Source organism: Ceratotherium simum, chromosome 22, assembly GCF_057802395.1.
Source record: "Ceratotherium simum simum isolate JZ-2026a chromosome 22, ASM5780239v1, whole genome shotgun sequence".
Classification (NCBI taxonomy): Eukaryota; Metazoa; Chordata; class Mammalia; order Perissodactyla; family Rhinocerotidae; genus Ceratotherium; species Ceratotherium simum.
In genome coordinates, this window is record NC_141921.1 from 35,311,806 (window position 1) to 35,324,783 (window position 12,978).

At 45.1% G+C, this 12,978-nt stretch overlaps 1 protein-coding gene across 1 annotated transcript in view; it reads left to right on the forward strand.

Moving 5' to 3' along the window:
- Positions 1–12,978, forward strand: part of KIF17 (kinesin family member 17) — a 45,194-nt gene that overhangs the window by 31,033 nt on the left and 1,183 nt on the right. Inside the window, exons 11-14 of the mRNA XM_087445807.1 lie at positions 349–580; positions 8,701–8,959; positions 10,096–10,166; positions 12,273–12,393. Coding sequence (XP_087301933.1) covers positions 349–580; positions 8,701–8,959; positions 10,096–10,166; positions 12,273–12,393 — 683 coding nt within the window. The remainder of the gene's footprint in view (positions 1–348; positions 581–8,700; positions 8,960–10,095; positions 10,167–12,272; positions 12,394–12,978) is intronic.

Consider the following 12,978-nt stretch of genomic DNA (forward strand, 5'->3'; position numbering starts at 1 on the left):
GTTATGCTAATCATGCAGGTCGCCCGGGGGCACAGACGGAGCCTGCTCTGCTGCGGGTCCATCAGCACCGGGAGGCGGGTGGGGTGGGTTAGCTCTGGGTCCACAGGGAGCTTCTCGCCCTTCCTGTTGGGCACAGCCACGGCTGCGGGTGAGTGCACAGGCTCGGAGTTAGGTAGATCTGGTAAGAATCCTGGCTCTGGCCCTGAGCCAGCAGCTTCACCTCCCTGAGCCTCAGTTTATGTGTCTGCGAAGTGGGGTTGTGGGCAGGATTCGCTGGGATCATGCCGGACAGCAGGTGCGCAGTGCCCGGCAGCTGCCACCTTGCTCGCTCTCTCCTGCACCGGGCAGGCTGCAGCTGTTGGAGCAGCAGGTGGTTGGAGGCGAGCAGGCCAAGAACAAGGACCTGAAGGAGAAGCACAGGCGGCGGAAGCGGTACGCGGATGAGCGCAGAAAGCAGCTGGTGGCGGCCCTGCAGAGCGCGGACGAGGACAGCGGGGACTGGGTGCTGCTCCACGTCTACGACTCCATCCAGGAGGAAGTGAGGGCCAAGAGCCAGCTGCTGGAGAAGATGCAGAGGAAGGTGAGGCCTTGACCCAGGCACCCAGCCCCCGCTGGGCCCTCCCCTGCACCCGGGGGGCACTAGGCGGGCATGCATCCGCTCTCTACACGAGCAGTTATTCAGTGCCTACCGTGTGCCGCGCCCTGCTCTGGGAGCAGTCACCTGACAGACGTGTGCAGCTTACGTTCCAGTGGGAGTGTGTGCGTGTAAGAAACAACACAAGAGAGAAACAGGCAGGAGAGTGTCTATGAGTGATAGCTCTGTGAAGGGAATATGAGGGGGGCGGTTGGGGGTGCCTTATTTTTATTTTTTCACTTTTATTGAAGTATAAACGCACAAATCACTAATGCACAACGTAATTGGTTTCCACAAAGTGAATGCACCCATGACACCAGCACCCAGATAGAGGCACTGAACATTAACAGAACCCCAGAAGGTCCTGGGGCCACCTTCGATGGGGGGACAGGAAGTTCTCATGGAGGCCGTGACCTCTAAGGGGGGCCCTGAAAGATGAGAAAGGGTGGCCACGTGATGCCCTGAAGAGCGTTCTGGGCTGAGGGGGGCCAGTGCCGGGACTGAGGTTAGTGGTTCCAGGGACAGAAGGGAGGCAGACGTGGCTGAGTGTGGTGAGTGAGGAGAGTAGGGGATATGAGACTCTGCCATCTGTGACAGTCACATGTGCTTCCTTCAGAGCATCCTCTGCGTGCCCTGGGCCTCGTAATGTCCCCCTTGGCCACCTGTGGGGTTCCCCATTCCTCATCCCCACCAACACTGGCAACCAAAGGGTCTTGCCAAAGCATAAAGCTCATACTTTTTTCCTCTTTAAACTTCTGTAGTTTTTTATTTTCTTGGCTCTTTTCATGCCTTTTAAAATACCTCTTGTTATGTTTTCAGCTGGATTTGTTCTTCCTTGGGTATCTTGTAATTTGCTCTACGTATTTAAGTCTTTAAAAAATTCTTTCCTGAGTTCGGTTAATGTCCATTTCACATCTTCTTCATGTTTGTCCATTTCTATCCTAAGGTTTTGGATTTCTGATTTGAAGTTTTCCCGTCTGTGAATACTTGTTTCAGGAAATCTTATTCACGTGGGATGTTGGGTTACGTTTTTCATCCCTTTGGTTGTGCTTGGGGGGGAATTTTCTCCGCTGAAATGCTTTGATTTTCATTTTCTGTTTCTTATAGTAGCTTTGATGAGATACATCTGCTCTTCTGTTGATTTCATAACGTCTTGTTTTTTTGCCCTTTCAATGACAACCGAACGCCAAGGTGAGGGTTTCTACAGTCAGTAGCACCCTCTTCTGTTCAGGTGGTTAAGTGCAGTTTATACAGGGTTCTTCATTAGCTTCCTGTTGCCACCATAACAGATTAGCACACATTTAGCTGCCTAAAACAACACAAATTGACTGTCTCACAGTTCTCTAGGTCAAAGTCCTGGTACAGCGTGGCTGGGTGCTCTGCTTAGAATTCCACAAGGCTGAAATCAAGGTGTCGGCAGGGCTGTGTTTCTTTCTGGAGGTTCTAGGGGAGAATGCATTTCCAGGTTGTTGACAGAATTTAGTCCTCTGTGGTTGTAGGACTGAGGTTCCCATCTCCTTGCTGGCTGGTGGCCCTGGTCATCCTGTTTCTAGAGGCAGCCTGCATTTCTTGGTTCATGCCCCCCTCAAAGACAACCAGGACAGTATGATCCTTCTCATACTTCAGATCTCTGGCTCTGCTCCTGCCTCATTTCTCTGAAGCATCTGTTCTAGTGCATCTCTACTGCTGTATCTCCCCTCTTCCACAAGGCCCACGTGATTACATTGGGCCCACAGGATAATCTCCCTATTTTAAAGTCAGTTGATTAACAACCTTAAGTCCATTTGCAAAGTCCTTTTTGCCACGTAAGATAACATATTCACAGACATAACATAAGGGTGAAAATCTTGCCTTCCAAAAGGGGTCAGTGTGTCTTTTGTGATTTTCTCTTGTTTAGACTTTTCATTTCCACCTCAAGTGGCCTTGCGCTTCTGAACGCTCTCAAAGCGTCCTCCAGGAGCAGTGCCTTACAGAGACTAATCCCTGGGTCCCACACACATCCCCGTCTCCTCCCGCGGTTTCCCAGTGGCAGAGCTGTTTTCAGGGTTCCCGCTCAGAGTGGGGCTCTCTCTTTTGGGGGGTGATTTTATCTGCCTTCCGTCACCTTGCCTTCCCCATCTATGCTCTCCTGGGTGCCTCCACTCATCTCCCTCGTGAGGGGAGCTCGGGGCCTGTCTGCTGGATTTACAGGTAATTTGAAGCTTCTCGTGTTCTCTGTCTCCCGGTCAGTAGGCTGGGCTGAGGATGGTTTTATTTTCTCTCCTTTCTCTGTGTGTTTTTTTGGAGGATCTCTCTGGAGAGATTCAGATTTAAGTGGCTGTCGTTATCTTCAGGTACCCAGAACTCGGTGTATATTTTTTTAATATAAGCAAATATCGGTGTGTATGTACATATTCCCCCCCACCCCCCGGCCCCAGCACACACTTGCGTATCCTCCCCCTTCTTGGATAAAAGTAGCTACAATACACACTTTCCTCCACCGAGCTTTTTTTCACATAACAATATATCCTGAAGATCACTCTATAGCAGTATCTAGAAATAGTCCTCATTCCTTTTTCCTGCTACATGGTACTCCACTATGAGGCTGTATCATTGTTTCTTCAATCAGTCCTCTCTTGATCGACATTTGGGTTGTTGCCAGTCTTTTGCTATAATAGGGAACACTGTAGTGAGTAGTCTGTGCTTACTACTTTTGTGTTTTTGGTAGGTTGCTTTGGAATCAGTTCCTCCAGCGAGGATTCCTGGGACAAAGAGTAAATACATATGTGATTTTGCTAGATATTGCCAGCTTCCCCTCCATGGGGTTGTATTCGTTTGCATTTCCACTAGCATGCTGTGTGTGTTCTCGCAGCCTCACCAACAGAGTATATTGAAAAAATTTTGGATTTTTGCCCTTCTAATAGATGAGAAGTAGTATCTCAGTATAGTTTTTTTTACATTTTTAAAATTGAGATATAATTGACGTATAACATGATATTAGTTTCAAGTGTACAACATAATGATTCAATATTTGTATATATTGCAAAATGATCACCACAATAAATCTACTTAATGTCCATCACCACACAGTTACAATTTTTTTTTATTGTGATGAAAACTTTTAAGATTCTCTCTCTTGGCAACTTTCAAATATGCAATACAGTATTAGTAACTATACTCACCATGCTGTACATTATGTCCCAGGGCTCATTTATTTTATAACCCAGTGTAGTTTTAATTTGCATTTTTCTTACTTGGAGTAAGGTTGAGCATTTTTTCACGTTTTAGGGACATTTGCAGGGTTTTTTCCTGAACTGTGTTTGCCTCTTTTGCCCATTTTCCTATTAGGGTGGTGGTTCTTTTTCTTCTCTACTTGTAGAAGCTCAATATATCAGGAGTATTATAATTTATATCAGGAATATTAACTCTCGATCTGTGATCTAAGTTGGAAATCTTTTTTTCCAGTTTGTCATTCCTCTTTTTACTATGCTTTATGGTATTTTTGCCATACAAAAATTTTTTAAAAATTTATTTTGTCAAATTGATCAACTTCTTTATTATTGCATGTAGATTGAGTCATAGTTGGGAAAGTTCATTCGTGTTTTCTTCTAGAACTTATATGATTTAATTTTTTTTAAAGATTTTATTTATTTATTTATTTTCCCCCCAAAGCCCCAGTAGATAGTTGCATGTCATAGCTGCACATCCTTCTAGTTGCTGTATGTGGGAAGCGGCCTCAGCATGGCTGGAGAAGCTGTGCGTCGGTGCGCGCCCGGGATCCGAACCCGGGCCGCCAGCAGCTGAGCGTGCGCACTTAACCGCTAAGCCACGGGGCCGGCCCTGATTTAATTTTTTTTAACATGTAAATCTCTGATCCACTTGGAATTTATCCTGGTGCATGTGTGAGGAGCTGATTCAATATTATCTTTTGCACATGGCTTTCCATGTTTCCCAGCACCATTCTTCAAAAAGTCCATTTATTCTCCACTGACGTCAGATGCTGCTTTTATTGTGTGTTAAATTTCTATGTGCATTTCGATGTATTTCTGGATTTTCTGTTCATTTGTCTTGCTCTGTCTGTTCATGTACTAGTGCTAGCCACTTTGTTTAAAATTCAGAGGCTTTATAATATGTTTTACAATCTCATAGGGCTATTCCTCTCTCAATGATTTTTTTCCAGGTTTTTATTCTTTTTTGTTTGTTTTTTTCCAAATGCACTTTATAAACAATTGGGCTAGCTCAAAGGAAAAAGAAAAAGAAAGAAAGGAAAAATTGATAGAATTTTTGGGGGAATCATGTTATATTTATAAATTAGCTTGGGAGTATTGATACCTTTATGAGGTTGGATTTTCCTGTTCAGGAACATACATGGTATATCTTGCTGCTAGTTCGAATCAATTTTTGTGTCACTCAGGAGTGTTTTGTAAATTTCTTCATATAGGTTTGGGACATAGCTTGTTAATTTTACACCTAGGTATTTTATTTATTTGCTTTCTTCTATGGGGTGTCTTCTTCCATTATATTTTCTACCTGGATTTTGTTTGTAAAATGAAAACTATTGGTTTAAAAAGGTATTTAAAAAAATCACTGTGAAATAGAAGAAAACACTTCTCAACTCATTCTGTGTGACCAGTAGCATCTGATAACCAAACCAGACAAAGACATCACAGGAAAACTACAGACTAATATTTCTTATGAATATAGACACAAAATGCTCTAGAAAATACTAGCAAATCAAATCTAATAACATATAAAAAGGATTATATACCATGCTGAAGTGAGATTTATCCCAGGAATTCAAGGTTAGTTTAGCATCCAAAATTCAACTAATGTAATACATAATAGCAATAGAATAAAGGACAGAAACCATATTATCTTCTTAATAGATGCAGAAAAAGTATTTGACAGAAAAAGCCTTTGACAAAATTCAAAACCTGTCATGATAAAAATACTCAATGAACTAGGAATGGAAGGGAACTTCTTCAGCCTGATAAAGGGCATCTATGAAAAACTCAGCTAACATCCTACTCAATGGTGAAAGACTGAATGCTTTCCCCCTAAAATGAGAAACAAGAAAAGGATGCCTCTCACTACTTCTATTCAACATTGGACTGGAGGTTCTGGCTGGGGCAGTTAGGCAAGAAAGTGAAATAAAAGGCATCTAGATTGGAAAGGAATAGGTAAAACTATCTCTAGTTGCAGTTGACATGATCTTTATATATAGACAATCCTAAGGAATCCACTAAAGAAACTACTGGAATCAATGAACAAGTTCAGCAAGATTGTAGGTTACAAGATCAATAAGCAAAAAGCAATTGTATTTCTACACAGTTGCAATAAACAATCTGCAAATAACATTAATAAAACAATTCCATTTTATAAAATAGCAAAAAGAATAAAATACTTAGAAATAAATTTAATGAATGAAGGGTAAACCTTATATTCCAAAAACTATAAAACATTGTTGAAAACCTAAATAATTGGAAAGACATCCCATGTTCATGGATTGGAAGACTCGGATAATATGGATAAGATGGTAATACTCCTCAAATTGATCTACAGATTCAAGGCAATCATTATCAGAGTCCCAGCTGGCTTCTTTGCAGGAAATAACACGTTGATCCTAAAGTTCATATGGAAATGAAGGGACTCAGAATAGCCAAAACAATCTTGAAAAGAACAAAGTCGGAGGACTCACACTTCCAATTTCAAAACTTGCTACAAAGTTACAGTAATCAAGACTGTGTGTACTGGTGTAAAGACAGACATATAGATCAATGGAATGAACAGAGAGTCCAGAAATAAACCCTCACATTTACAGTCCGTTGATTTTCAACAAGGATGCCAAGATGATTCAGTGGAGAAAGGACAGTCTTTTCAACAAATGGTGCTGGAACAAATAGATACCCACATGCCAAAGAATGATGCTGGACCCCAACCTCACACCATATGCAAAAATTAACTCAAAATGGATCAAAAACCTAAATGTAAGAGCTAAAACCGTAAAACTCTTAGAGGAAAACAAAGGTGTAAATCTTTGTTACCTTGAATTAGGCAATGCTTTCTTAGGTATGACACCAAAAGCACAATGAAGAAAAAAAATAGATAAATTGGACTTAATCAAAATTAAAACTTTGTGCTTCAAAGGAGCCCACCAAGAGAGAGGAAAGATAGCCCATAGAATGTGCTTCAAAGGAGACTACCAAGAGAGAGGAAAGATAGCCCATAGAATGAAAGAATATATTTGCAATTCATATATCATGAAAAGGTGCTTGTATCTAGAATATATAAAGAACCCTTACAACTAAAGAATAAAAAAGAAATAACCCAATTTGAAAATGGGCAAAGGATCTGAACAGACATTTCTCCAAAGAAGATACACAAATGGCCGGCCAATAAGCACATGAAAAGATGCTCAACATCATTAGCCACCAGGGAGATGCAAATAAAAACAACAATGAGGTACCATCTCATACCCACTGGGATGGCTGTAATAGCAAAGACAGATAGTAAAAATGTTGTGAGGATGTGGAGAAATTGGAGCCCTCATATGCTGCTGGTGGGAATGTAAAATGGTGCAGTTGCTTTGGAAGATAGTCTGGCAGTTCCTCCAATGGTTAAACATAGTGTTACCATATGACCCAGCAGTTACACTCAAGAGAAATAAAAATATTCTGCACAAAACTTGTACACTAATGTTCATAGCCGGATTATTCACTATAGCCCCAAAGTGGAAACAGTCATGAATGGAAAAATAAAAAGTGGTATATCCACACAATGGAATGTTATTCGGCAGTAAAAAGGAATGAAGTACTGATACATGCTTCCACATGGATGAACCTTGAAAACGCTATGCTAAGTAAAAGAAGCCAGACACAAAAGACCACATATTATATGATTACATTTATATGAAATGTCCGGAATAAGCAAATGTATAGAGACAGAAAGTAGATTGGTGGTTGCCTAGGGCTGGGAGTTGGGGAGAAATGGAGAATGACTACCAATGGGTATGGGGTTTCTTTATGAGTGATGAAATGTTCTAAAATCGATTGTGGTGACAGTTACACAATTCTTAATATACTAAAAACTAGTAAACTGTACACTTAAAATGGGTGAATTATATGACATGTGAATTATATCTCAATAAAGCTATTATAAAAATCATTGTGAATGATTCCAGATGTACAAATATATATATAAAGATTATTACTATGAATACCATAGATCTACCATCCAGGTTAAGAAATGGGGCATTATTAATATAGTGGAACCCCTGTGTACCCATCCCTCCCTGATGGCTCTCTGCCCACCTGTGTCCTACCAGGTATCCTCTGTTCTCAGTTGGTTGCATGCGATTATTATTCACGTGAATTTAAAACATCCTTCTTACTAATCAAACTGTACCTGCTCTCTGAGGAAATAGACTGTACAGCAACGAGTCTTGGGCGCAGGGAGAGCAAGGTTATGGTTGGAGTGGGAGACACCTGTGCTTAGGAGGGCATGGAGGGCAGTCTGGTAGATCAAAAAAATATGGAATCTATGGTGAAATCAAGGTGGGTCTGACTCAAGCCCAGTGTTTGTCACATCCTAACAGGATTGTGCAGTGGGAGAGTGAGGACTGTTGAGTCTGAGAGTTTATGCCTGTTGCTTCCCTTAGAAAAAGAATTTGTACAATTTTCTGAGATCTTTTAGGACTGTGGTGACTATAGTGTTATATCTGGAGCCTTCTAAAAGGCTCCTGAACAAAATGTATGAGTGTGGGATAGTGACTGAGGCCTGGCAGTGGGGTGATGATCAACTAACTTCTTTTCCTGCTTTCTGCAGGGCTGGGGGCACAGTAGGTGCTCATTTAAATGCTGGGTGGCGAGGTGGGAGGCTGAGTGCGTGGATGGGTGGGTGGCAGGCAAGTGATGAATAGATGGAAGGATGAGTGGACAGGTGGTGGAGATGAGAATGGGTGGATGAGTGGGTCAGCCAGCGGACGATGAGTGGCTGGCTGGAGGGGCAGTTAGTGGGTGCGGAGGGTGGGTGGAGGGTGAATGTCTGGCTGTCTTTCCTGCTCACCGCTTGTCATCCTTTGCTTTCAGCTTCGGGCAGCGGAGGTGGAGATCAAAGATCTGCAGTCAGAGTTTGAGCTAGAGAAGATCGATTACTTGGCCACCATCCGCCGGCAGGAGCGTGACTCGATGCTCTTCCAACAGCTCCTGGAGCAGGTGCAGCCCCTGATTCGCAGGGACTGTAACTACAGCAACTTGGAGAAGATACGGCGCGAGTCCTGCTGGGATGAGGACAATGGCTTCTGGAAGATCCCTGAGCCCATTATCATAAAGACCAGCCTCCCAGTAGGTCAGGAGCTTTGCTGTCACCTCAGCCCTCCCGCCCTCCTCCACAGTGTGCCCTCCTGCAGACTGACAGGGACCCAGGGGCCTCGCCCTGCTGGCTGTGGGTGCAGCAGACATGTGACCCTGGGTGTCCAAAATGTTGGGGACCTGAGAGAATGGTGGGTTCTAGAGTGAGACAGCTGTGGGTTGGAATTCTGGCTCCACCACTCCCTGTGTGACCTCTTTGGGACTCAGTGTCCTCATCTGTGACATGGGGATTAACAACAGCACCTTCCTTAAAGATTGTTGGGTGGCTGAAAATGTGTTAATCCATGTAAAACCCTTAGAGCCTTGCCTGGCACGTTTAAGTGGTGGTACATTTTATCACTATCTCCATCATCATTGTCATCATTTCATCCTACAACAGCCCTGTGAAGGACAAGGATTATTACACCTATTTTACTATGAGGAAACTGAATCTCAGAGAGTGTAAGTGACTTATCCAGAGTCACAATCATAGCAGTAAGTTGTAGGACCAGGGATAGAACCCAGTTGTTCAGAGGTTCAGGCCTAGTTCAACTTCTGCTTTTGCCATCGACCTCCTGTGTGACCTTATGAAGGTCACTGTCCCTCTCTGGGCTTTGGTTCCCCAATCTTCACAAAGAAGGGGTTGGATAAGATGATCTTGAAGGCCCCTCCACCTCCACTGCAATGGATCTTTCTCCAGCGACAGAGCTGGCTTTGCCTATTCAGGAAGCAGTGGGCTCTGACATCCCACAAGGCCCCCATCAGTCCTCTCCCTGGTCAGAGAGTGTGCGTCCAGGTTCTCCATCTCTGATGTTTATGGATGGCCACCGATGCCAGCCCTGCTGAAATGCCAGCCACCTTCATTTCCCAAAAACGATGGCCAGCAGGAGTCTTTCTCCCACCCCCACCGACCCGCTCTCTTGCCTGGAAGCAAGGGAATGGCTTCGTTGGCATCTGAGCCCTCCTGTTGTCTGCTTCCCAAAGTCATCCCTTGGCTTGGGCTGGGAAGTGTCCTCCCCTGGCTCCAAGCCTGAGCCAGGCCTGACCCCCATCCCTGAGGAGAGGGTGGCAGCCCCCCAGTTCCTCTGGCCCTCACACCAGGCAGCAGTGACTGCAGCTTCTGTTTTCTCGCAGCAGTTTCAACAGGGTCACAGAACAAACCAGCCCGGAAAACCTCTGCAGCTGATACGGGTGAAGCCGGCACGGTAAGGCCTCCGGGAGAGCTAGGGAGGATGGGGAGCCGGCGGGGCTTTGCCCTAAGGTGCAGTGGGTGGGTGTTACTGTAGGGAACGACTTCAACTTTCATCCCACCTAAGGATAAAGCAGGGTGCTGAGCCTGGATCCTTGTTGTAGAACTCCATGGGCACCCAGACCCTCAAGCTCCTCTGGCCCTCATTCAAAGGCACTTACGGTCATAACCAGAGGGAAAGTAGATGGTTCAAGCTAGCCCATCCTGCTGGTGAAGGACAGAAGCTTCAACTTCAATCCCAGAGGCCAAGCAGTACATTCTAGTTCCTGGGCCTCAGCTGGTATCCCTGGACCAAAGGGTCCTCAAAGGATCCATGAAACAGTCATTGGGATTCTAAAGTCACTTTATTTTCATCTCTCTCATATTTTATATTACAATAGAAGTATATATCCTTAAGGCAGAGGTCAGCAAACTTTTCTGTAAAAGACCAAATAGTAAATATTTTAGGCTTCTGGGCCATATGGTCTCTGTCACAACTATCAACTCTGCTATCGTCGCACAAAAACAGCCATAGGCAATACATAAATGAATAAGCATGGCTGTGTTCCAATAAAACTTTATTTACGAAAACAGTCCATGGGCCACATTCGGCCCATTGGCTGTAATTTGCTGATCCCGGCCTTAAACCAGTATAGATATTTCAGAAAACCCACACAGAACATACCTTTGCAGTTATGATAAGGCCACTCATAAGTTAATGAATTCCAGCCAAGCATCTCTGCCTGAGCAACTCAGGGTGGCTGCAAGGAAGGTCTCATGCTGGTCTAAAGCTCTGATTGGCTGCTTTTGATAACTTTGTATAAAAGGGAAAGTTGTTCCTGAAAAAACCATTCTTTTTTTTTTTTTAATTTTATTTATTTTATTTTTTTCCCCCAAAGTCCCAGTAGATAGTTGTATGTCATAGTTGCACATCCTTCTAGTTGCTGTATGTGGGACGCAGCCTCAGCATGGCGGGACAAGTGGTGCGTCGGTGAGCACCTGGGATCCAAACCCGGGCCGCCAGCATTGGAGCGTGCGCACTTAACCGCTAAGCCACGGGGCCGGCCCTGAAAAAACCATTCTTAACCCGAGAACACAAAGGGGTTATATTAGTCAGAACGCATTTAGTTCCGGTGATAGATGCCCAAACAATCACAAGCAAGATAGAGAATTTATTGGTTCATGTTAAGTATACCAGTTTCAGGCATGGCTGGATCTAGGGGCTCAAATAGTCAGGGTTCTGTGTGTTTCTTCACCTCTTGGTTCTGCTTCCCTTGGAATGTTACCTTCAGACTCAGGCAGGCTCTCTCCACGTGGCAGGAAAGATGGCTGCTGGCAATTGGTGATCCAACAGGATGAGAGACCCAGTCTCTTAAAGCATCCTTAAACCAACCCTCGTGGAAAGATTCTGATCAGCTCTGCCTGGGTTATGGGCCTCCTCTTGGACCAATGACTGTGTCCAGAAGATGTAGTTCTGTGCTTGGTCCACTCTGGGTCACATGTCCAGCTGTGTAGCAAGGGGGTGGGCAGGCAGGAGTGGCAGTATTTACGGTACTATGAATGATCAGCCCCCCAGGACCATGTCAAGTGGGAGAAGGGTAGTCCCTTAAGGGAGAGATTCAGGCCGAAGAAGACAAGTCCACTATAGCAGTGAAAAATAATAGTCCTTGGTGATAAAGAGGTTGGGACTCCAGTTCTAATGATCTTGAACGTGCCCCTGAGCCGAGTACTGTGTTACCTATTCTATGACTATGTTGTGATGGGTTTGTGGTATGTAGTATTGCCCTGGCTCCTGATGGAGCGGGCAGGATACCTGTTTTGAGCTTTGCAGGAAAGAACAAGGCACTTCCCATCTCAAGGAAGCGGGGTGTGTAGGCTTGGCTAGAGACTGCGACTCTCCTGCCCTGAGCTGCCTGAACCGCCCCCAGGCGTCTGGGTCTGTAGTAGGGTACACCAAAGTGGGCAGTGAGGCTCAGGCAGCCCCCACGCACCAGGCTTGCAGAGGCTGCTGAGCCCTGGGTAGGGGCCCAGACAGGAATTGCACAAACAAGGGGCCTTGACCTGTGAGGATTTGGAATCTCAGCAGGAGGAAGACCGCTACAGGCTGATGCTCAGTCGGAGCGACAGCGAAAATATTGCCAGTAACTACTTCCGGTCGAAGCGGGTCAGCCAGATCCTCAGCACGGACCCCATGAAGAGCCTCAGTGAGTGCCCTGCCCACCACGTCCTCCAGCCCTCACGAGAGCCATTCCCACCCTCTGCCACCTGGGAGAGGCATGACAGGGTGGGTTTGGAATCAGACAGGCCTGGGTTAAAAACCCCTTTTCCTCTCTGAGCCTCAGTTTCCTCAGCTATAAACCGAGGGGGATATACCTACTTCTCAGGATTAGGTGAGATGAGGTGGGAAACGGCCCAGCCCAGGGCCTGGCACACAGTAGGTGCTCAATATACAGTCTCCCCTTTCCTCCACCCCTTTGTCTCCTGGTGGAGAGGTGCTGTGTTTGATTCATGTCTCCCCTGACACACAGTGGGCCCTCAACGTGCAGCTCAGGCCCCTGGCGTGGGCTTGCACGGGCCTGGTCAGTTACCCACCAGCCTCCTCGATGCCTGTATTGTGGCTTTCTCCCCTGAAGCCAAGCGGGGAAGGCAGGGCCACAAAAGCAAAACACTTTTATAAGCAAGAATGGAGAATCACTTCATTTTTCTGCTTTTAAAACTAAAAATCAAAGACCACAGAGCTTCCAATAAAATATCAATGAAAAGCAAATCTCAGATCTACATTGAGGTTA